We start from the raw sequence: 26,755 nt of genomic DNA on the forward strand, positions 1-26,755 counted from the left end.
CTATATAATAAGTGTATTAAAATGTATTGTTGATAGTGAATGACCTTGTGGATCTCAGCAACAGCTAGCAGGCCTCCCTTGATCTTTGTGCAGCTAGAATTTCCAGCATAGTAATAATTAACTCAATGCATCTGCTATCCAATCAGGTGCCTCAGTTAAACAGAGACCTATATCCATCATTGAAAATTCGCTAGGCACCGATGCCTGGAGATTGCTTTATAGTTCTGTGTTTTTGGAATGGCGGCATATCAGTTTATAGACCCTTTTGTCCTGGTAGGCTTGAGTAGTCTATACTCCATACAATGGTTGATATGTAATTTAAATATTTTATTAAAGGGTAGATATAACTTACAACTCACCTGGTATCCCTCACTCTGTTTATGTGAAAGTCAATGTAACTGTGTAAATCCCACCGGAGACACCAACGTGTTTCCAAGATTTAGAGACCCAGATTTGTACATTTTCACCATTGCACCCTATCTAGACAGCTTTTCAACATATGTCAGATGTTACTTCTCAGCCAATAGGCAGCTGACAGTGTTTTAACACCCTTACACTTAAGTGAAGATTTACGCAGAGATGGTTTGTGCTCTAAACATACTTTCTCACTTACAAATTCTAAATTAGAGGTTCTGAATTTCAGGAACATTGGGGTCCCAAGGGTTGCTATATTTTTTAAGAGGAGAGGAGGCGTGACAGTAAAAAAAACATAGTGCTTGACAATGTTCTAGCCATTAAGATTGTTAAGTATTTAATAGCTTCCAGACTTGTAATTGCAATGTAATAGTAATTAATGTCATTGTTTGTTACAGTGACCTGCTGTCTTCAAGCTACGTGGAAAGGCACATTACTAAAGAAGGAGGCACAGTTGAAATCAAAGTAAGTCACATTTTTCATTTCTTATTCCATTTGTATAATTCTTAATAATTTAATGAGTGAAATATTTTTTTAAACAACTCTATTAGATTGTATATAAAAATGAAAAACTCAAATACAAAAACATAAACACTTTTTAGAGAACTCTTATGCAAAAATAAATATTAAGCCAATGAAAGTGTACCCACTGTCCGTGACAAGCTACACTTTCGTAAATATTGGTTACGTTTGCAAAATAGCTTCCTCCACCACCACACCAACGTTTACTAGCTCCCCTCTCGGAAATTCCTTCTGGGAGCTCCAGGGGTCCGGTGTAGGGGAATGGGGGGAAGGTGCGTCATCATGGCCCTACGGCATTGAGCAGTTGGTGGCAGGGCAATGATAGAGTGATTTCGCGGTGGCTAGGCCCTATCCCGCCTTCTTCACTAGGTAAGGCGAAGGGATCTGGGAGGCTGTGGGGGAATGGCGGTGGGGGGGGGGGGGGGGGGTTGCGTGACAACGTAATTATGTCATCATGGCCCCGTGGCATTGGGTGATAGGGTACATTGTAGTCTGTTTGAATAATGTTTGTTCATATGCTTCTAATGTACTGTATGTGTTTTGTGATTTTAAGTAAAGTATTAAAAAAGGCGTAGAAGACAGGAAACTAAAATGATGGTTGACTATGACATGTGTTGCTGCTGTTTGGGAAGCAACTTGTTGGTATTGCTCTTTGATAAAAAGCATTTTCCTTAACTTCAACATTCCTGGACAATGTCTTGGATTATCTGCTACTAAAATAATTAATATTATCTCGACTTCATTCTATGAGGAGACCTGCCTAGGTTGGAGTGTGCCATCTTTCCCAAAGTGTACTCCTCTCACGTCATGTCTTAAACTAGTAAGTTAGTGACTCTGGTTTTTATTTCCTATTTTGTTTCTGAAACTTATTTGTGCAGCTTATTTTGTTTGTCTTGCTATTAACTGTTTTGTGCTTAAGCCTTGGAAACATTTTTAGGATTAAATTAATTTAATCTAGCATATGCTCCGTGATTGTTTGTGAATTTACGAAGCCAAGTGAGGCTCATGCTACATGTGCATGTGATTTAAGTGTGAAACATTAATAAGTGGTTTTGGTGAACACAAGGACTCCATAGTAAATACTTTGTGGTGGTAAATAAGGTGTATTCATTGGTAAGTGACTAACAGCTGGCCATAGCCTTACTCACACTCATCTGTGCTACTTATGTGTATTACCTCATCTATTTGTTACTTGCTTCTGTATCCGGCGCTACGGAACCTGTGGCGCCCTATAAATAAATAAGTAATACTAATAATATTGGTTTAGGCCAAACACTGTCTGTCTCCACTGTGTATTGGCAACAGGTACATTTGAAACAATGTGTCACTCACCGGACCGTGAGTGCCTCTTCCCGGACATTTAGGAACCGTGGCCGTCCTCCATCCTGAGGGTCTGCGCATGCGCAGCCCTTTCCTACCCTTCAGTGTATGTCCCTTTAACTTAATTGGCAGATCAGGCAACACTCCCTATATTAAGCACCTGTGGTCAACACCACGTTGCCTGATCTTGGAGTCTCATTCCCTATGAGTCTCTGAAGGTGTTCCTGTATTCCTCGTGTTTTCAGCGCTGCTGATTCCTGTGGTTTCCAAACCACTTCTACCTCTGTGGTTTCCAAACCACTTCTACTACTGTGGTTCCCATACCACTTCTACCATCAACTGTATCATCGTGACTGTTAGCTGATTCCTATCCGCTGCCTCCGTGCGCTACAGTCTTCCAAACCACTTCAACGCTATTACTTATCATTGTGACTGTTTGCTGATTCCTATCCGCTGCCTCCGTGCACTTCAGTCCTCTAATCCACATCATCGCTATTATATTTCACTGTGTCTGTTTGCTGGTTCCTACCCGCTGCCTCTGTGCACTCCAACCGTTACTTTACATCCACTCACCTGTTCCTCATCAAGTCCGTGAGCTGATTCCTATCCGCTGCCTCCGTGCACTACAAGCCTTCAGCCTGCAACTCGCCTGTGTTCATTATCGTGACTGTTAGCTGTTGTCTATCCGCTGCTTCCGTGCACTACAGCCTCCAGCCTACAACTCGCCTGTGTTCATCATCGGGATTGTTAGCTGATGTCTACCCGCTGCTTCCGTGCACTACAGCCTCCAGCCTACAACTCGCCTGTGTTCATCATCGTGACAAGTTAGCTGATTCCTATCCGCTGCTCCTGTGCACTGCAGTCTCTTCTCAGCTCTCCTGTGTTTCCTCGAGACTGCTGCTCTCATTGCCATTTGCTACTCTCCGTGATCAACAGCTCCTGGCCTACTCTGCTCTCCCGTGTTCCATCGCTACTGACAACTATTGGTTGCTACTGGTTACCTCCGTGTACCGCAGAGTCCTGCTGCTGCTGACCGCGCTATCATCCATCTTCTGCTGATCCGCTCTCCACGCCTTCACGTGTCCCGCAGGTCTACCCTCCTGTCTGCATTGGATTTATATCTCATCTACTACTCCTCTGCTGGATCATCTCCACTCTCCTGGGTCCTGCGTGAGTCCAGTTCCACGTGTTATTGATTCCTGTGGATTCGTGTCCCTGTTGGTCTACTTATCTGTGCGCTGCACCTACTGACCGCTGCCTCAGGTATCCTGGGACTTCTCATCCAGCCGGCCTCCTGCCGCTCAGGTATCGCTGCACTCCTATCTGACTGCCTGCTTCTGAACCACGGTATGCATACTTCTCATTGACTGTGCTGGTGTATTGCATATCTTGCTGGACTGTGTTGGTTCTCCTCTGGAGTCTGCTATCCGCTGAGTCTATTATCATCATTGACTGTGTTAACTTGTGCTGGACTACTTCAAGAGACTTTCTATATTTGCAGACCTGTTCAGTCATTTATATATATATATTGTGCATGTTACTGTGGATCGTATATAAGGTGCCTGTGTATATCCTGTGTTGCAGTCTCTCCCCGTGCACCTCCTCACATATATATTCAGTGGTACAACTTGCTGGTAGCAGACCACTGATCCCTGTTTCCAGTATCACCTGTTCCAGTATACTCTCACATAGCAGTGGTACAACTTGCTATCGCAGACCACTGACTCCCCGGATACCTCCACTTGGATTCCACTCCTTCACTCAGACAGCGGTACCACTTGCTATCTGCAGACCGCTGACTCTCATCACCCCCTCGTTTCTGTTGGACATTCCTCCTCACTATAGCAGTGGTACAACTTGCTACCGCAGACCACTGACTACCTTCACGTGTCCTTGTCCTACAGTTCCTCGTGTACTATTACCTCCATATTACCAGTGCTGCTAGTCATAGACTTTCCTGAGCATCTCATCATCTGCTGCTTCCTGGTCCGTGATCACCCAGCTACCAGAGTACCCTATTACCATCTATATTGCTCTGGTAAGCCTACCACCTGGTGATCCCTGGGTACAGACTCCTAGTGCCCGTGACAGTAAGATCAGGCCATGACAGACCCAGATACGGAACCTACAGCCAAAGAGATGCTGCAGCATCTGGTCAGCCGTGTAGAGCAACTGGATGCCCGCCAACAGCTGTTACTTCAGTGTTATCAATCGTTAACCTCCCAAGGAACATCTGGACAGACAGTGACAGCTACTACTGAGGCTCCTGTGCTTTCCTCCGTTTCCCCAGTGCCATCCCAGGTGTCTACAGCTTCTACGCTTCACCTGCCTACTCCGTCAAAGTACGATGGGGACCCCAAAACTTGTAGGGGTTTCCTTAACCAATGTTCAGTCCATTTTGAGCTCCAACCTCAAAATTTTTCTACCCATCGTTCCAGAGTGGCCTATCTTATCTCTTTGTTTTCTGGACAAGCCCTGGCTTGGGCCTCCCCTCTGTGGGAAAGAAACGACCCAATATTGCAAGATAGTGCCAAATTCATTGCTACATTCCGAAGTGTGTTCGATGAACCAGGTCGTGTGACCTCCGCTGCTTCCAGCATCCTCCGTTTGCGACAAGGATCTCATACAGTAGGACAGTACGTCATTCAATTTAGGATCTTAGCCTCTGAACTTCAGTGGAACACTGAAGCCCTAGTTGCCGCCTTCTGGCAGGGGCTCTCCGATAAAATTAAAGATGCACTGACTACCCAGGAGCTTCCTTCGTCACTTGAAGATCTGATCTCTCTTTGCCATCGTGTTGATATGAGATTTCGTGAAAGAGAGGCTGAGAAAACAATTTCTGCTAAAGCACCTCTTCGTTCTAACCCTCAATTTCGTCCAGTTTCACCCTCTGTGATTCCCATGGAGATAGGACGTTCCAAATTATCTTCAGAGGAGAGGAAACGAAGAGTAAAGAATAGACTCTGTATCTATTGTGCTGATTCCACTCATATGCTCAGCTCTTGCCCTAAGAGATCGGGAAATGCCAGGCCCTAACTAGTTCTGGAGAGGTGAAGTTAGGGTCCCTGGAGTCCTCTCCATCTTCCATGAAATCTAAAGTCTGTGCCTTTGACGTTACGATTTCCTGTGCTACCAAAACCTTTGAGTCACAGGCATTGATTGATTCCGGAGCAGCAGGAAATTTTATCTCCAAATCATTAGTAAATCAATGGTCTCTACCTGTGATTACCTTAAAAACACCCATTACTGTGACGGCTATAGATGGATCACGTCTCATCAACGGTCTCATCACTCAGAGTACGTCTCCAGTAACCCTTCAGATTGGTGCCCTGCATCATGAAGAAATATCGTTTTTAATCCTTCCTGTTACGACAAGTCCAATTGTCTTAGGCCTTCCATGGCTTCAGTGTCACTCTCCCCAGATTGACTGGCGCACCCCTCAAGTCACGTCTTGGGGGTCTGAATGTCACCATCGTTGCCTTTCCCAAGTCATTCCTCTCAAAGTACAGCAATCTTCCATCTCATCTACCTCACCGGGACTCCCTCCTCAATATGCTTCATTTACTGATGTTTTTGATAAAGCTCAGTCTGAACGTCTTCCTCCTCATCGTTCTTGGGATTGTCCGATCGACCTTCTACCTGGACGACATATTGATTTTTTCACAGGACCTGCCTTCTCACCACCAACATGTGGCAGAAGTCCTCTCCAGGCTACGGAAAAATTCATTGTTCTGTAAATTAGAAAAATGTTCATTCGAATTACCCCAGATTCCATTCTTGGGGTATATAGTTTCCGGAGTTGGTCTGAAGATGGATCCTGACAAAGTAAATGCTGTACTACATTGGCCCCAGCCAACTACTCTTCGTGCGATCCAGCGTTTTTTAGGTTTTGCCAATTACTATAGACGCTTCATTCAAGACTTTTCTTCCATTGCATCTCCTATTGTGGCCCTGACTCGAAAAGGGGCTAATCCTAAGCAATGGTCAACTGAGGCTATTCAAGCCTTTCAAACATTAAAAGAGTCCTTCTCTTCGGCTCCAATCCTTCGACAGCCTGATGTGACACTCCCCTTCTTCCTAGAAGTAGATGCCTCTAATGTGGGCTTAGGAGCTATTCTCTCCCAACGCTCGGAACAGCAAAAATTCCACCCTTGTGCCTTCTATTCTCGGGGTCTCCTACCCGCAGAGAAGAATTATACCATCGGGGACAAGGAATTACTGGCTATCAAAGCCGCATTAGAGGAATGGAGATACTTGTTGGAGGGAGCTCGCCATCCGGTGACGATCTTCACGGATCATAAGAACTTGTCATATCTCCAGTCTGCCCAATGCTTGAACCCTCGTCAAGCAAGATGGTCTCTTTTCTTTTCCCGTTTTGAATTAATAATAACCTTCAAACCAGCTGCCAAGAACAAAAAAGCTGACGCTTTATCTAGAGCTTTTATGACGTCCTCTGATATAGAAGAGGTTTCCAACCATACCATTCTAGACCCCAAATGTATCTCACTGGCTGCTTCATCCACCAAAACGCTACCATTTGGGAAGACCCTCGTGCCTCCTACTCTAAGGAGGAAAATCCTTTCGTGGTTCCATGCCTCTCGTTTTTCTGGGCACGCCGGTGAACACAAGACCTTTGAGATTCTCTCTCGAAGTTACTGGTGGCCTTCAATGAGGAGAGACGTCAAAGAGTTCATTGCTTCCTGTGAGCTATGTTCCCAGTTTAAATCCTCCCGCAGAACTCCAGCAGGGTTGCTGCGACCACTACCCATTCCGTCCAAACCGTGGACCCATATTAGTATGGATTTCGTTACTGACTTACCACCTAGTAAGAATCATAACACTATTTGGGTGGTGGTGGACAGATTTTCGAAGATGGCTCATTTCATTCCTCTGGCTGGTTTGCCTTCCTCGTCCATTCTGGCTGAACATTTCATTAAAGAGATCTTCCGTATCCATGGATGTCCGTCTGAGATTGTGTCGGATAGAGGAGTACAATTCGTTTCCAGATTCTGGCGAGCCCTTTGTAAAACCTTGGGCATACGATTAGCACTCTCATCTTCTTACCATCCGCAATCTAACGGACAAACTGAACGTGTCAATCAAGATCTTGAGACTTTTATAAGGATGTTCTCATCAGCCAATCAAGACAACTGGGTAGAGTTGCTCCCTTGGGCTGAATTCGACCATAACAACATGTATCACGAGTCATCATCCAAAACTCCATTTTTTGTGGTCTACGGTCACCATCCGTCTTTTCCGGAATTTCCTGCCCTCCCGCCCACCCAAGTTCCTGCGGTGGAGATTGCTTGTCAGACCTTTAAAAATATCTGGTCTCAGGTCAAAACCTGTTTAAAGAAGACATCTATCAAATATAAATCTTTCGCAGATAAGAAGAGGCGGGCTATTCCACCACTAAAAATTGGAGATCGTGTCTGGTTATCTACTAAAAACATTCGTTTGAAGGTTCCATCTATGAAATTCGCCCCTCGTTTTATTGGTCCATATAGGATCATTCAAGTAATCAATCCAGTATGTGTGAAACTTCTTCTTCCTAAGAATCTTCGGATTTCCAATGCCTTCCATGTGTCTTTACTCAAACCTCTTATCATCAACCGTTTCTCAACTCCTCCCTCAGCTCCGCAGCCAGTTCAAGTTCATCAGGAGGAGGATTTCGAGATTACTGAGGTATTGGATGCAAAAATTTCGCGAGGAGTCCTCCGTTTCCTCGTTCATTGGAAGGGCTTTGGTCCTGAGGAGCGCTCTTGGATCAAAGCTGAAGATCTTAATGCTCCTGCCCTTTTGAAGAAGTTCTACTCCAAAAATCCGGACAAGCCCGGTTCCAGGCGTTCTGTGCCCACCTTTAAAAGGGGGGGTACTGTCACTCACCGGACCGTGAGTGCCTCTTCCCGGACATTTAGGAACCGTGGCCGTCCTCCATCCTGAGGGTCTGCGCATGCGCAGCCCTTTCCTACCCTTCAGTGTATGTCCCTTTAACTTAATTGGCAGATCAGGCAACACTCCCTATATTAAGCACCTGTGGTCAACACCACGTTGCCTGATCTTGGAGTCTCATTCCCTATGAGTCTCTGAAGGTGTTCCTGTATTCCTCGTGTTTTCAGCGCTGCTGATTCCTGTGGTTTCCAAACCACTTCTACCTCTGTGGTTTCCAAACCACTTCTACTACTGTGGTTCCCATACCACTTCTACCATCAACTGTATCATTGTGACTGTTTGCTGATTCCTATCCGCTGCCTCCGTGCACTTCAGTCCTCTAATCCACATCATCGCTATTATATTTCACTGTGTCTGTTTGCTGGTTCCTACCCGCTGCCTCTGTGCACTCCAACCGTTACTTTACATCCACTCACCTGTTCCTCATCAAGTCCGTGAGCTGATTCCTATCCGCTGCCTCCGTGCACTACAAGCCTTCAGCCTGCAACTCGCCTGTGTTCATTATCGTGACTGTTAGCTGTTGTCTATCCGCTGCTTCCGTGCACTACAGCCTCCAGCCTACAACTCGCCTGTGTTCATCATCGGGATTGTTAGCTGATGTCTACCCGCTGCTTCCGTGCACTACAGCCTCCAGCCTACAACTCGCCTGTGTTCATCATCGTGACAAGTTAGCTGATTCCTATCCGCTGCTCCTGTGCACTGCAGTCTCTTCTCAGCTCTCCTGTGTTTCCTCGAGACTGCTGCTCTCATTGCCATTTGCTACTCTCCGTGATCAACAGCTCCTGGCCTACTCTGCTCTCCCGTGTTCCATCGCTACTGACAACTATTGGTTGCTACTGGTTACCTCCGTGTACCGCAGAGTCCTGCTGCTGCTGACCGCGCTATCATCCATCTTCTGCTGATCCGCTCTCCACGCCTTCACGTGTCCCGCAGGTCTACCCTCCTGTCTGCATTGGATTTATATCTCATCTACTACTCCTCTGCTGGATCATCTCCACTCTCCTGGGTCCTGCGTGAGTCCAGTTCCACGTGTTATTGATTCCTGTGGATTCGTGTCCCTGTTGGTCTACTTATCTGTGCGCTGCACCTACTGACCGCTGCCTCAGGTATCCTGGGACTTCTCATCCAGCCGGCCTCCTGCCGCTCAGGTATCGCTGCACTCCTATCTGACTGCCTGCTTCTGAACCACGGTATGCATACTTCTCATTGACTGTGCTGGTGTATTGCATATCTTGCTGGACTGTGTTGGTTCTCCTCTGGAGTCTGCTATCCGCTGAGTCTATTATCATCATTGACTGTGTTAACTTGTGCTGGACTACTTCAAGAGACTTTCTATATTTGCAGACCTGTTCAGTCATTTATATATATATATTGTGCATGTTACTGTGGATCGTATATAAGGTGCCTGTGTATATCCTGTGTTGCAGTCTCTCCCCGTGCACCTCCTCACATATATATTCAGTGGTACAACTTGCTGGTAGCAGACCACTGATCCCTGTTTCCAGTATCACCTGTTCCAGTATACTCTCACATAGCAGTGGTACAACTTGCTATCGCAGACCACTGACTCCCCGGATACCTCCACTTGGATTCCACTCCTTCACTCAGACAGCGGTACCACTTGCTATCTGCAGACCGCTGACTCTCATCACCCCCTCGTTTCTGTTGGACATTCCTCCTCACTATAGCAGTGGTACAACTTGCTACCGCAGACCACTGACTACCTTCACGTGTCCTTGTCCTACAGTTCCTCGTGTACTATTACCTCCATATTACCAGTGCTGCTAGTCATAGACTTTCCTGAGCATCTCATCATCTGCTGCTTCCTGGTCCGTGATCACCCAGCTACCAGAGTACCCTATTACCATCTATATTGCTCTGGTAAGCCTACCACCTGGTGATCCCTGGGTACAGACTCCTAGTGCCCGTGACACAATGGTTCATACGAAAGTATAGTAATAAACTAACAAAAACATGAACACAACAGTGCTTATTTACTAAAGTCGACATATCAGTTGTGCTTCTTGACCACCATATCTCTAGGTTTTCCTGACCTTATAAAATATTGGACATTTTTTTCCAACACGTTTATTACTCTATGGTGGAGAAAGCCTAGAAATTCATATCACACTCTTCATATGTCAATCAATGCCCTAGTTTAATTCTTCAGAGAATGTCCTAGTTTTTTTTGTCTTTTAATTTCTGTTTTGTATATAATATGTTATTTATTTTGGGCCACTTACCAGTCTTATATTGTGAGCTAAAATTAACAGAGGAGAGATGTCATGCTGCTGTAATTTTACTCTCATACATAATTTAACATCATCAGAGATGTGAAATATTAGTTTTAATATACTGGGAACCAAAATGTCTTTTTAACCCGCTTAATTTTAGTACAGAACTATCAAAAACTGGTTTTAACTGCGTGTTTTACAATCATTGCTTTTTATGTCTAAGGGCTTGTGGCTGGCATAACGGTTTTCACCCTGACTTTCTATTAGGAAAGGCATCAGCCTATCTAACAATACACTTGTTCTGCTACCTCAGGATGGTGTTAACAAAATCATTAAGGGGCATCTTCAATTAGCCGCAGAGTGCTTTCTGAGGGGTCTATTTATCAAGAGTCCCCCGATGGCTAGATTTCCTATCACTGGGTGCCCAGCTCCCCGGTGATAGAGGCTGGCAGCGGTAAGACTCCTCTTACTGCTTGGCAAGCCAGTCCTGGAACCCTGTGCGCATGCGTGAGCCGGCATGTGAACTGGGACCGGGGTTTCCAGGTACAGATTGTAGAAAAACAAATATATTAACATTTAAAAAAGAAAATCTTAAATAAAACAAGATATATATATATATATATATATATATATATATATATATATATATATATATATGTATATGTTTAAAAAAAACACACAGACAGAAGAAATGCTTTATTTTAATAATAAAGCATTTTTTCACGTGGGCCATCGTGTTTTGGCGTTAACCCTTACCAATCCCAGCAGCTTTGGCCATATTGTTTATTTTTCATAAATGTAGAAGATAAGTGATTTCTTTTTACTTCCACTATGAGCACAGATAAAAAAAACACGCTTATTGCTGTGATCGGAGTGATAACAATAATAAAAAAAATCTACCCACATTTTTCAAATATTGGAGTACAAAACAAACTTACTAAAACATCTTTAAAATGTATTAAAGTCTTATACAAGTGGTTGTGTGATTTTGCTTGTTAGCTTTTTTTTGTCCCTTGTGCTATGACTACTAACATCATTGTGCTAAGTTCAAAATTACGTTTTGGAAAATAATTCTCCGGGTTCCAACTCATTTAGCTTGTTTTAGGATGGGACCTCTAGTTCATCTGGACGCTGACTGTCTGTCTGTGTCACTCTAGCACATTGTGTGAGAACCGGTCAGTTTCTTGCAGACAAACGGACGACACTACAATGCAATGCTCCTACATTAAAATGTCTCAACATTTGATATGCATTCAATGCCATTAGCTGATCCATATCTCCTCCTCTGTCACTGCCCTGTGAAACGGAATTACTGCCAACTAAAAGACCTAAATAAAAAAAATAAAGAAATAAAAAAAAAAAAATATATATATATATATATATATATATATACACTCTGGAAGAACTGTGCAAGTTGTAGGCCATAGGCCCCAAATTGCCCCAGATACCTATTTGTATCCAGTTTCAGCGGCATCATTACTGCCATGATAGCACCGGGTGAGCTTGGGGAGAGTGCGGCCATGTGTGGACTATCCGCTCTGGAGGACCCCACTCGCTATTTTACCCATAATCGGGGGCGGAGCATGAATAGCGGAGCGTATTTGGGCTGTGATGGAAGTGAATGCCCCAACAGGGCTTCACTATGCATGTGCCAGCATACCATATATTGTATAATTATTTGAATAGATCCCAGCTAAGCATCTAGTAATGACATACAGTATATTCAGATCTTTTTTTAAGTAATGTTTTAGAAACATGATTGTAGTGGAATTTACAACTGCATCCATCAGTGCTCCATAACTGGCTTTTAATAAATAAGACTTCATGAGAATACATGTGATCATATTATTGATACCGTAACACCGTATCAGAGCAATAGTATGTTTCAGAGCATTTATCAATAGTTAAATAAAATATATAAAATACAGTAAATGTAAACTGGCGTTGAACTACAAATCCCAGCATGTTCTAGCCTGGCTGCCACAATATATTATAGTAGATCTTTAGCAACCTCATTGTGATTTGATTCCAATACTGCATAGCTCCGAAATGTCCTGATTTCAGCAGGACAGTCCCAATTTGCAGACCTCGAAAAGAACGGGCCTACACTAAAACAGGCTTAGATTCTCCCAAAAGTGACCATATCGGGCAGAGCTGGGGCAGGTCATATTTTGTTCAGATCTCACATTTCTAAATGTTGGGTGGTATGATACTATATGGACATTTTCTACATATAATTTATTATATAATTCAAATAAAATTAGCTTTTTCAAAATAATTTTCAAGTCTTGCTTTTTCAACCAGGTTCCCTAAAAGCCCATGAAAATCAGAGTAAACGTAGGTATGGAACAGTATAGGTGCTGTATACAGTGGCTGTGCAATAAGTACAGCACTAAAGAGAGCCTTGACATTGTCTGTTGGGGAGTGACAGCCCTCCCCTGTCATGCTGCATATATAGTCCCTCTTAATGGAGCCCATGATCCTGTGCATGAGGTTGTAGCTTTGCAGGACGTCAGGACAAATCTTGAGACATGGGGGTAAATTACATTGCCGTTTTACATTTAGCTGCCAAAGTCGGCGAATATCAACGATTTGCAAAAAAACACTCTATAATATATTTACCCGACGCTGGACATCTCCGATGAAAGCACCATGCTGACAGCAGGTGATTCTGATTGAACAAGTGTTCGGCACTGCAGGCTGACGTCAATGCGAAGTCTGTCAATAGAAATTTAAAGCGGCAATGTGGGGACCCCTAAGGTTAAGTGCCGCTTTAAATTTCTATTGACAGACGTCGCGATGACATCACCCTGCAGTGCCGAACACTTGTTCAATCGGAATCACTTGCTGTCAGCATGGTGCTTTCATCAGAGATCTCCAGCGTCGGGTTGAAGGTAAGTCTGTTTATTTTCCAATCGGTTTTTCTTAATTTCGCATTTTCTTTGTAGGGCTTTTCTATGTCGGAATACTGGTAATAGGTAAAGCGTACCCAACCCATGACGATAGTGTAAAGATTGGGCTTGATAGTGTTAGGAATAAATGCTATTACTTTATTTGTGCACTATATAGTAATATAATGAAGTGTCATATACACAGCAGAGAATAGTCTTGACAGTGTTATTAGTAAATGTGAATGTTGCATTTTACATATTAAATGTAATTATATACAAACAAACAAAAAATACAAATTAAATTAATGCAAACATTGGATATTTTCCCTTTAAGAATCAAATGAGAATCTAATTTCCTGCAATAGTCCAAATGGAAATGCAACTTTATATAACATAGCTGCCATACTAATGATTTAACACTATCATCTGGAGAACTCAGCATGCAGTCAGCCAATCGGAAGAGGCTAGATCAGTGATGGGCAACCTGACACACTTTGGTGGCCGCATGGTGTAGCCCTCTAACGTTCACAAGGTCCGCACATTAACCTTAATCTCAGTGATAATTTAAAACAATACAATGGCTTGTTGGTGGCATTCATATCATCAAGTGTGTATAGTGACGTGTCATTGCAACAAGTCCATACCCAACGTGCAGGCAGGCAAGTGCCATTGTGGGAAAATGAGTTACTTTCCAAGAAGTGAGGGGTTCTACTGGACTTTCCGTGGAGTGAGCAGTTATTTTCAGGCCCTTAATGATAGCATAGCTGTGCCTTGCTACTACAACTCAGCCCCAGGTTATTGTGCTGGGATAGAATTACCACACAGGAATAAGATTGACAGGAGGGCTGTAGTAGAAGATAAGATGATTGTGTGGAAGAGATGACAAGCAATAGCAAAGCCACTGAATGTTATGTTCTTTAAGCAGATTTAGTAACACCAGACCTCGTATACCCTGATGTTTGTGTAACAATCTCACTTTTCTGAAGCTAAAAGGGGTGGAGCTTACTGGAAACAGAGTGTAGCTACATTGGAAGCAATGCACAGCATGGTTAAATCAGTGCATGGGCTCAGGATTGTGAGCCTGGTCTAATTTATATTGTGGTTAGATTTTTTCATGGTGCATTGTATTACAGCTACACTTTTTCATGGTGCATTGTTTTGTGGTTACACTTTTTCATGGTGCATTACATCTTGTATCGTGGTTGCAATTTTTCATGGTGCATGATATATTGTGGTTACACTTTTTCATGGTATTGTGGTTACACATTTTCATGGTGCATTGTATTGTGGTTACACTTTTTCATAGTGCATTGTAATGTGGTTACACTTTTTCATGGCCCAGTGATTATAATTTTTTCAATATTGACAGGTCTGTGAATATTTGTATTTGTTCAATTTTGTTCTGCTTTGTACAGTGTAAAAGTGGGTAGTGGACCCGTGGTAGACAACACAGAGGCTCAATTTATTAAAACCTAAATACTGCCGTGGCAGTTGAGCGATATTCAGCTTCCCTGGTGATACTGGCCCAGAGCAGTAAGGGTTATCTTACCTACCCCATTGTTGGGCCAGTCCGTATTAATATGCAAACACAAGAGTGCAGTGTAACTGAAAGCCCAAAATTTGGACTTTCATCTCCACTTGTCAAAAAAAATAAAAAATTAAAAAGTTTAAAAAGAGATTAAAAATATATGTATAATATATAGTGAAACACTTTTTCAACATAATCGCATCATCAAGCCCTGTAGGAGGGATCCGGGAGGGTGGCCTAATCTCTTGGGAGTCTGAGAGGACTTTCCGAAATTCAATAATTTTTTATTTTTAATCATTTTTAATCTTACCAAAAAGCCGTCACTATATTCTCAGTGCGGATTATGGTTCTGATTCATCAAAGCACATATTCTGAGAGCAACCCGTGTTTAGTATTATACGCACGTATTTAGGCTTTACGTCCGCCCAAATTCATCAAGACACAGATTTTAAGACGTGTACTTTTGAAATTGGGGGCAGGTCAACTGTGCTCTACTACACCGAACGCAGCAGGATAAATTCGCCACAGAACGCAGAGGGGAAAAAAAAATTCTGAATTAAAGTTACCTGTTATTAACATAGGTATTAATGATAAAGCAGGTTAAAAAATAATAATAATATTTTTTTTTCTCCATGAATTACATTTAATAGAATGTTGTTAATGTCTACTGAGCATAAAATACATTTTTACAGCTGCTTGTGGTTGCAGACGCATGTTGTAGCACGCATACGAGACTGTCATCACTACTGCGCAGAGTGATTTTGCGAACGGTACGCTCAAAATGGGCAGATACGTACCTTGACGAGTCAGGCCCTATGTTCAGAGTGGTGAACGCCCAAATCCACAATGCAGTTGAAACATGGTGCGGCATATTTCTGAAAACTTGTGGAGAGGTATCTGTGCAAAGCAGGTGCTTTAGCCCATAGCAACCAACCAGATGCCTGCTTACCTTCTAAACTGTGCTAAAAACAAATAACATAATCTGATTGGTTGCTATGAGATACAGCACCTTTTCAGCAGTTAGGTTTGTATCATTTTTCGTAAATGTCCTCTAATATCAACTACAACTGTGATAGGGGCAATATTTAAATTAAGAGATAAAATAATCTTCACTAGAACGTCTGGGAAGGATTTAATTATATAAGCCACAACATTTTTGCCAATTATACTCGAATGTATAATAATATAAAAATACATTTAAATTACTACAACAGTTTATCCAGGTTGATAAAAGAAAAATTAAAAGGTACCCAGGGAAGTCAGAAATTGGAAGTTCTGTTGTCTTTTTCCCATAGCAACTGTCTGTTAGTCAGCCATTTCAACAGAACCATTTACATTTCAATTACTGTTATTAATATCACCGTGAGAGCGTAGAACATTTTGTTTGTGAGCTGTTCCCCACCTATATTTCTGAGGCACCGTAGAGGAGACTCAGGCCTAATCTCTGGGTATTGTGTATTGAGTTTCATGCCAGTGAGACGCTGGCAGTCTATTCTGTATAGAATTTTATTCTGTGGAATTCCTCCTGCGCTGGGTAGAGGAGGACGTGAGCTGACTGGTAGTGTGAACCTTTCAATAAGCCTCAAAAGATGGGAGAACAAATATATCTTGGAGAGGAGAGGAAGAGACTTGAGGAATGAAAAGGCCGCCGGTCCCTCTACAACAGCGGCGCAGTGATGTCATTTTGGCTGAGAAAACAATAGCCATTCAGTGGGCAGTGCATGTGGTCAAACTCGTTACATGAAGAATTTACATCAATCAGTTTATTTAGACAGATAGCCAAGAGCATGCTGTAATATTAACATGACTTGTTTTCATATTTATATAGTATAAATGTTCAGCAAATATCCAGATAAACTAGTCTGCATGCTTATGTTTAATAATATGAATGCATGCTGCTATTTTTCTGTAAGCTGCCAAAAGTTAACTGAAATTGCAACCATAGAAAGCCACAGAATAGTGGCACCCAATGGACAAATCAATTCTGAATCACTTGTTAAAGTGCCAACCGTGATAAATCACGGTTGGCAAGCTATAAGAAGCAGCTTGGTAATTACTTTTTTTTTCCTTGCTTTGTTTCTTCAGACTGCTGTTAATAATTTATAATTCTGCAGATTTTCCACAGTGTAATGCAGCGGTTGGCAACAGAGGGCAGCCGACTTCCGCGTCATGTAACCCTCTTTGAAGGCTGGAGGGCCGCACATGTGGCTCTCTGCCACTTTCCAGCTGCCCCTCACTGGTGTGATGGGATTACCATAGCAACCACAGTCACAGGGCACATGATGTTGTGAGCAGAGAGGCTTTGGAATGCCTCTCGTAAATCTGTTTTCACTGTTAATTATGCCTGTGTCTGGAAGCCTTACTTGTTTTCCCTCCAGAAATATTTTGAAAAGGAGATAGTGATTTGTAGGATAGCTAAGAAGAATAGAAGCACAAGAATGTGACATGAAGGGACACTGTTTTGATTCGACACACATTTCCATCCAATTACTTCAAGTGTGTCATTAGTTTTATTTATGATTGGCAAACTAGCTCACTCATCTGTACAGAGAATATTTTACAATGTTAAAGTTTTAGCGTTTCCACAAAATCATGAATAAAAACCAATAAATGGAAGTCTAGGGTACTTAGCACACACTAATAGGCACAAGTGGGTATTTCTCAAACATTTATAGGCATATGGAGCTCTTGGTAAATATTTATGGCATAGTTGCCAACATTTTAAAATAATTCCCAGGGGCACTAACAATTGGGAACAAATACAGTAATAAAACAATACTGGGCAATACAGACAGACAGAATGGTATTAGACCCTGCTCGCAATTTACTACTTAGCGAGCATGTCCAAATAAACAGCACTTGGTAGATATTTATCTGAATAATGAAGTCATTTATAAGCATGTACATACTTAGGTATGTTGGTCGCAAAATGGAAGTAACTTACCATTAATAATAACTAGCATATTTACTCCCATATGTAGAGCCCTACACATCTCGAGATGCATCTGCATCAGCAGCACATGCACCTGGTTGCACCATCATCATTTGTGAGTATTTGCACCTGTCCTGTAGCAGTGAGAGTGAGTGCACTAGAAATGGTGTTGGTGGTGTTATGTGCTACAACTAGCGTCTTGTTCTGCTGGCTCTTTAGACACCGATGATGTCTGTCTCCTTTTAGCGCGTTGCTCAACATAATCAAAATCAAATCAGATGAAAATAGGATAGAAAAAATGAATGGATTAAAACATAATGATATGAAAATTAAGAAAATAATATGTTATATTAATTAATATATTAATATGTATTAGCTAAAATGGTGAGACCCAGATGACTGTGAGCTGGTGTCTGTGAGCTGGTTATTGTGCTGATGTGGTCTTCAACCTTTGCCAGTCTAGTTTGGGGAAGGGGTTGTGTTCCTGTTTCCAGTCTAGTGCTACTTGGTTTGTGTTATTGATCTCCAAGGGTGACTCCTAGATTCATTGCTAAATAAATCAGTGGAGTAACGAGGTTTGTTGGAGTTACAAACAATATGGAGTTTATTCAAGAGTTCACAAGCAGACAGAAAATAAACACAATCGCTGAAGTTTTGTTGGTATGATGAATAGACACAAGGTAGCACAGGAACCATGCAGGGGTATGACAGTCTGAGGCAATGCAGAACATGAACTAGTACACTGAAGATATTTCTGGTGCTAGAAAACAGAGTCTTAGGCAATGCAAAGTAGAACAAACATTGGTGCAACCAGGTCTCAGGTGTCCAGAATAAAGCAGAACCAGCTCAAAACTGGTGCAGTCCAGGAATCAGGATACAGTTAAATGTCGAAACAAGATTTTGTGGAGGGACAGGAACAAACAGGCCATGATACAAGAGCCAAAAACAGGAACAAACAGGGCAGGATACAGGAACCAAGAGCAATCTTGTCAAATGTTATCACTGACATCATCGCATGGCAAGTTATTGTTTTATAGTAAAGTGTTCCAATTTGCTCACAGAGGAAGGCACGTCTGCACTGCAGCTCAGAACTAATTGAAAGCAGCAAATGCTGAGAACATTTCTTTCAGAGGGAGACACCTATGTAGCCGAAGTGCATAACAGAACTGGGTACTTAGCAGGAAGCAGAGCAGATGTAAATCCTAACAATCAGGGCACCTGGTGTCCTTTTATAAATCTGGTTCTGCTGTTTAAAAATGGTTGTCCAATTTAAATCATAGTTGCCAAATTTTTGGACCACCACTCTGGGATCTTCAGGAGAGGAGGTCCAAATGGCAAGTGCGGGGGATGTCGCGATTGGCATCGTCTAGCAGCAGGGTGGTTGATGATGCGATTTGCAGTGAATGGTGTCTTCATAGCCCTGTCAACTTCACTAGGGAAGTGGCTGGGATCCAGAAGAGTGTCGATGGCTCCCGGAAGTCTGAAAGAACTCTCCAAAATCCGGAAAATAATTTTGACATAATCCAAACTATAGTACAAATGCGTTTTGTTGCTAGACTCACCCACTGAGAAACCTGTGATATTAGCATTGATTAATTATCTTCTGAATTGCATAATTGGAATGCAAAGGAAAGTGCAACTGTTTATACAAGTCATTGACCACTTGGTGTGTTAGTATAAATACTATAATGTTTGTTGTTGCTTTAGCTTCTTTTTTTATTTTTAAGTGTGTTTCTATGTTTTTATTTAAAAGTCGAAACCACAGTTGCTAGATTACTTAGGTGAGCACATTACAGGTGAAAACATTATATAAATAACACATGGAAGTTGTGAATCTAAGTGCAGTTTGTGGCTGGCTTTAAAAGCAATATAGTCTCTAAACTGCAATGATTAGACAAGTGTGTATATGTAAAATGTTTTACAGCTGTAGCCAAATGGGTAAACATGCTCATTTTTCCTTACTAGTTTTTGGCATTTAATCCTACATTGTTATTGTGCATTTGGGTTATTTGAGTTTTTTTGTCTTCTATTAATGGCAGAAAAAAATGTGGAAAACAAGCCTAATCTGTAAAAAAGAAAGAGATACCCATCTGTAATAACACAACAACAGGCATCTGTGTTAAAAGCGATAACAAAAAATCCGACTATTAGGAGGGAAGGCTCTGGGGGGGTGGGGCTGCTGGTGAAGGCTCGGGGGGGAGGGGGGGGGGGGGCTACATTTGGTCCTAAGGCCGTTTGTTGCCCATCACTGTATCAGAGGGTCTTTTGAGCTATACATGCTCAGTAGGATAACGCAGCAATTTTACAGGCCCTGCGGTCAGTGGCAGGACGGTGAGATGTGGTGCACTGGAGCAAGTTAAAAAAATAATTCCAAGTAAGCTCAAAATCTAAAGTAAGGTTTGTTAAAAAATAGTTTTAAAACAATTTATATGCTTATTTTTAAGTTTGCACACCTTTTTTAAGATGTTTGAATTCACACCCAGCAAGCCCACGGCTCCGAACGCTAGCCTAACTTACTCATTATAAACCTATTAACCCTACACCAATTCATAAGTATACCAAAATTTGCTGCATATGTACAATTATTAGATAGTGTTGTTACATAAAAATCAGTTGGCCATAACTTAGATTTATAATATCTTAAATATATATGCATAAGGATTTCCAATATTGAAAACACATACATTAGAAATTTGCTACTATATTAAAAACTCATAGATTAGGAGCTTGTTTGTAGTCCCAGGTGAAATTCAGGAGGTAATAAATGGTAAATATTTGTTTATTAATCCAATAGGAGCATAAGTTTCTGTCGTGCTGATGGAAATGTGCCCAGAAAAATTTAAATACCTTCAACAGTTAGAACAGTGACTCCCTAATTACATGCTGCTGCTCCTTAATTTAGGTTCATGTTGTTGATGAGATACTCCGAATTATAGTTGGCAGTTGGCTCTCTCTATTGCACTGTAACGATTGTGTCAGGAAGAGAGCCCTGGGGTGAAGCATACAAGCGTTAGTCTGGTTTAGTATTGGCCAAATAGAGGAGCGGAGTCCAACGGGTCCCGCGGTCTTCACCAAGAACCGTTGCAAGGCAGGATGGACTTTTGCGGCCAAGAACACACATGTCAGGGCCCTCTGATTAGCCGCATAACACAGCGGAGAGAAAGGGGACTCTGAAAGCAGGTCAGCTAGGCGAGGACTGGTACACTGGCGGTGGCGAGGTACACAATCAGCATGCAGAAGGGAAGTCCAATAACAGGCCGGGATCTGGTACACAGGCAATAGTGCAGTACAAAACCAGGATCCAAGAGAGAGTGGTTAAAACAAGCAAGGACTGGTACATGAGGGGTTAACAGGCAGAAGCACTGTCCAAGAAGGAGTCACAAGGAAAGCCAAGGTCAGAAACAATATAGCATGACAGGGAGTCAGTCTGGGTATGAATACCTGTTGCTCTGACACAGCTGCAATGTCAGAGTGAGCTTATATAGTCTACAGGTTTGAAACCAGGAAGTGCTGACCTCTACAGAGACAGAGGAAATCAGCAGCACAGGAGTGTGGAGCAGGTAAGTTTTGTGACATACACAAGACCAGTATGCTCCTTCCACACTATTAATATTGAATACTAAAGTAGATAACTGGCTAGACCTTATCCATTCTCCACTAATATCTTAAGGTAGCAGCATGTTATTCTGCTCTCTACACCATTATGTCCGACAGGAACACAATGAGCCTCATTTTTAGTTAGACAGGAGTCCAGCTCTCAGACGCAAAGTTCCACTTTGTTCAACTACACATGAAAATTAAAACACCTGGAGAGGCTAATCCGGGCCGTGTAAGGGTGAGTAAGTGTGGCACACCCCCAGGCAATAGTCTATTTACAGTTGGCTGCTCCTCACATACCTGTTTCCATGCATATATTTTCTGGGTACTCGATCCCTGGTGTGGAGATACTTATTGATGATGATCATCATTAGCACGTGTCATTACTATAAGAATAAAAATCATAAATGTAAAAAAATATGTAACCCACCCTGCCAAATATTGAACCAAGTACCAGTGCTCATAGCCTGGACTGCTTACAGCTAACGTGGGTTGGGGGGCAAACAGCATGAGGTCCCTCCCAAATGCAGGCAAATGCAGGTTTTCTAAAGGAGCATTTCAAATGCTTGATTACAAAGGGGATGTGACCATCCAATGGAAGGGGCGTAGTAACTTGTACTAGACCCCTCCTCCAGCCCTACATATTCTTTTGTAATGCTGCAAGAACCACCGTTTATTTCTTGTGGCTCGAGCTTTGTGTTGCTCTGCATTCAGAGCAGCATAACAGGGGACATGCTTTAAATGGTTTTTGTCTTCTAAGTATTTTTTATCCCTATATAATATCCATAATACCCTCCTCGATATTGCAGTCATATCTGTCATTGCTAACATTTTTGTCCCCTCTCCTGTCTGATTGCCATCTTAATTTCCCCCTCTCCTGTCTGACTGGCTTCTTTATTGCCCCTTCTCCTGTCTGACTGTCATCCTCATTGCCCCCTCTCCTTTCTGATTGCCATACATCCTCATCGCCCCTTCTCCAGACTGTGATCCTCATTGCCTCTTCTACTCTCTGATTGCCATCCTCATTGGCCCCTCTCCTTTCTTGTTGGCATCCTCATTGCCTTTTCTACTGTCTGATTGCCATCCTCATTGCCCCCTCTCCTGTCTTGTTGGCATCCTCATTGCCCACGCTTCTGTCTGATTGCCATCCTCATAGCCCCCTCTCCCATCTGGTTGGCATCGTCATTGCCTCTTCTACTGTCTGATTACCATCCTCATTGCCCCCTCCCCTGTCTGATTGCCATCCTCATTGCCCCCTCTCCTGTCTGATTGACATCTTTATTACCCCTTCTCCTGTCTGATTGCCATCCTCATTGCCCCCTCTCCTGATTGCCATCCTCATTGCCTCTTCTCTTGTCTGATTGACATCCTTATTGCCCCCTCTCCTGTTTGATTAACATTTTTAACATTTTAACATATTTTGTGTATTGGGTTGAAGCCACTGTTTCTTGCCCATTGGTTTTCTGTGTTTCTCCCATATGTGGTGAAATCTTCTTGTAAGTTCTAAATGTTCAACACCTCATTATTAACTTAAAGTTTACAAATTCCATTAATTATACTGCACTTATGCATAAAAAAATTATTTTGTCAATTAAGTTGGCTTTCTCTATATCTTGCTTTATGGAGGGATAATTAAGCTAAGAAAGACCTAAAGAATCTGTCTTACAGAGCCACCCTGTGCAACCTCTCATGGATTGTGCAAAGTGTTTTTGGAAGCCTACCATTTTGAAAATATCCTTAACAACCTGTAATACTTGCTTGTAAAAAGACTGAGAATATACTGTTTTGCAGGCAGCAGGAAGTTATTAGATTGAGAAATGTGCAGTAAACTAAATAAATCTGTCTGCCCTAGTATCACAGTGGTGGCTTTTCACAAATGATATCTCTGCTTGTTTTGTGTAGTATAGACTTAAATGATTGTTTTCCCCTTTCCTTCCCTCCTTGTCCTGTCCCTTCCTTACCTGCGCCATGATCCAGTCCTGACCTTGGCCACTAACCTTGCTTCTGTTCCACTCTCTGTGCTTCTCCCACTATGCTCAAACAGGTGTGATCATACACACTTCCATTCTGAGCATCCGTTCAGTTGGTGCTCAATGCCTGCCTGTCCATGTGCTTTGTATTCTGGGGTAACAGTTTGGTTAAAGTATCAGCACCGCAGTTACACTGGCTGTACCACCTTACTTGTATTACTCTATACAGCACAGTGAGATTCTAGCAGAGGGGTGGGGGCAACAGGACCCCCCTCTCCTATGTGTACACTTACCCCCGTAAAAGTCACAACCAGCACCAGACTATGTCAGGTTGAGATGATCCCAGCATAACAGAATGACCAGACGTGATATGTACCAGCACCATCCCATCTTGGTTAGCATGGGGGTGTTGGGCATGAAACAAAAAGTGTCCACCTCCTACTGAAGAACAGCCCTGGTCTGACAGTATTGGGGTGCATCCCAACCACCCTACCGACGTCCCACTCGTCTCAATGACGACCGGGGCGTCACTTATGGTTTTTAGGCCCCGACCGTTGCCAAGGCAATGGCCGGACGCCCAACACATTAGGTAGCGCGCCCTGGCACTTCAGAGCTGCCAGGCGCATGCGCAGAAATTAGTACGGCCTGGGGCTGTTTGAACTAATTATACGGGCCGTACCTCCTCCTGTCCACTGACCTGTGCATTGGTCAGTGTTACTACTTAAGGCAGGGAGGGCTTAGTCTCCCTGCTGGTTATAGCGTCTTAGTTCTGTACTTGTGCTGACCTGCTCTGATACTCTGCTGGATTTCTGTTGTGACCTTCTGCCTGTTTACTGGGCCTTGCCTGATTGCCTGTGACTCTGACCTTTTGGCCTGTACCTTGGATTCTGCTGATCTTCTCGTGACCCTGACCCTTGGCGTGTTTTCTGACTATTCTACCCTGCAAGTGACCCCTGACCTTGGCTTTCGTCTGACCATCCATCACCATGTGTCTCCAGGCCTGCGCTGCGGTTAGTATAACGAACCTACACAAAATTGGAGTTAAGTCCTGGGGGCATCCAAGTACCTGTGAGCACGTCTAGTTCTACGGGAAAGGCGGCTGCTATAGGTGAAGACCTCCGCCTATCAGTTCTGCAGGTTCGTTATGTGACCAGACAGCCTAACAGTTGCATGTCAAAATATATAGGTAGGAACGCAATTTTGTGGCCCGTATATTACATGTACGTTTAGGCTGCAAAATTGCGTAAACTCTAAATGAGGCCCAGTATGTGCAAGCCTGGAGATAACCTCAATCTTGCTATTGACTCCTCCTGTTCATGACATAACGTCATTGCACCACATGGCTGCCATGTTGGAGATGGCAAAATGCAGCTTCAACCAGCATCAGTTCTCACTGGGTAACCAGCTGATAAGGACCCCCTACAGGTGTTTATTTTACTGCTTATTTCTGTAAGCAATATTTCATAAAAAAAAAAAAAGCTTTTAAAATAGATCTCCCGGTATTGATTTCAGACCTACATCCTCCTGCATTAACAGATCATGATTGTGGCGGTTGAAAGACAAAGTGAAGTTAAAAGTGTTTAGTACGTTAATAGCAAATTCTCTTTGTTTCGAGCTAATCAATGCTGTAGATGGAGAGGAAGTTGTGCACACAATATAGAAGCAAGAAAAGCAAAACTTTAACCTAAAGAACATGATCAAATCAAGAGTTCTTAAAGTAGGAGGGGTTCTATAGCTGTGGGTTAGAAACTTAGTTTAATGCTGGTCTTATGGTCCTCTTTTTAAAAGTTTATAATGTATGGCAATCTTTAAAAAAAATCATTATATGTTAATGTTATACTAAAAGATATTCTAAAAAAACAAGGTACTTGAGTTTTAGCCAACAAAGACTTAGGGGTATATTTACTAAACTGCAGGTTTGAAAAAGTGGAGGTGTTGCCTATAGCAACCAATCAGATTCTAGCTGTCATTTATTTAGTGCATTCTACAGAATGACAGCTATAATCTGATTGGTTGGTATAGGCAACATCTCCACTTTTTCAAACCCGCAGTTTAGTAAATCTAGCCCTTGCACTTGTGGCTGAGGAGGTAATGGAAGACACTCCTTTCACTCCAATGCGTTCACTTGCAGTGAACACAAGTAAATAGAGCAGGAAGCGTCCAAAAACCACTGCACCAACCGCAAGTGGTTATGGAGATATTGGAATGAAGAAGTTACATTCACATACCTATTTACACAGTTTTACTAGCATTAAAACTGCAATACAATAGGAATTATTGATGACAGTGGGTAAGTGCCCTAAAGCAATCTTCCATGTTCATCCTGCAACAGATTGTGTAGACATAGACACTTTATTGAACACGTTTGTCCTTACTAGCCCTTTCACATAGGAGACATAAAAGAATATTTTATTTTACTGATAATATATCCGACACACATGTGATGCAGGGTGATTACTGTCAATGCTGAGAGCTGGGAATGTAGCCAAACTTGAGAACTGTCTTCTGCAAACTTGGAAGCAAATGATCGATCGGACCTCTTCAGCATTCATATCAGCTCCAAAATATCTCATTTATTTTATTACAGGTAGCAGTTGAAAAACAAAATCTATATTTATGACAGTAAAATTTATATTACTTTATTATAGTTATCATCTTGACCAAAAGATTAATATACATGTAGTGTATGGATTGCATAAATTATAGATTAGCAGTTTCTTGGCACAGCTGATTTTGGTGAATTATCAATTCCATTGTTGTTCCCTCTGGCTTCCGGGTCAATATTCTTGCAATATAAATTATGGTGCATATAACAATATGTCCCCCTAACAATAACAGCCTCCGGACAAGGAAAGAGTGAAAGGGTCAGTCTAATGAGGATTCCGTCCTGAAGGTTTCCATTCACAAGCTGCATGATTTTTCCTACCTAGTTATCTTTTTAATACACAGTTTAGAGGTAACAAGTATATATCCCCTAAAGTTCCTGGAACATCTGTAAATGTATTTGTATGTTTAACCCCCTCATGATTTGACAATGGTCGAGACTCATTTTTGCCTACCCTTCAGGAATGTCCGGGAGTCTCCAAAATTTCGAGCACGCTCTCGGATCCTGGCTTGAGGCGGGGCTTAATGACGCATTTTGTGACATCAGTTGAATTGCGGAATTGTACAGCAATAACATCACCATGGCCCCTACTGTACACTTGCCACCCGACCTCCCCTCTGGCATCTCATATACAGGAGATAATAAAAGTTGGCAAATATGACAAGACTTTTAGTTTTACTCTTAGTTCAAGTTGTAGTTGCATTGTTGTGTTATATGTTTAACTTGTTTTTTAATACTATGAAAGATCAATAAAGAATTATAGATCAAATAAAGAAAAAAAATGCATTAT

At 42.3% G+C, this 26,755-nt stretch overlaps 1 protein-coding gene across 7 annotated transcripts in view; it reads left to right on the plus strand.

Annotated features, from left to right (window-relative positions):
• The window catches only part of ADAM22 (ADAM metallopeptidase domain 22), a 195,947-nt gene that overhangs the window by 76,820 nt on the left and 92,372 nt on the right, over positions 1-26,755 (plus strand). For all 7 annotated transcript variants that reach the window (XM_075211892.1, XM_075211893.1, XM_075211894.1 and 4 more), the window contains exon 4: positions 813-879. In XM_075211892.1, coding sequence (XP_075067993.1) covers positions 813-879 — 67 coding nt within the window. The remainder of the gene's footprint in view (positions 1-812; positions 880-26,755) is intronic.

Source organism: Mixophyes fleayi, chromosome 5 (genome assembly GCF_038048845.1).
Source record: "Mixophyes fleayi isolate aMixFle1 chromosome 5, aMixFle1.hap1, whole genome shotgun sequence".
NCBI lineage: Eukaryota > Metazoa > Chordata > Amphibia > Anura > Limnodynastidae > Mixophyes > Mixophyes fleayi.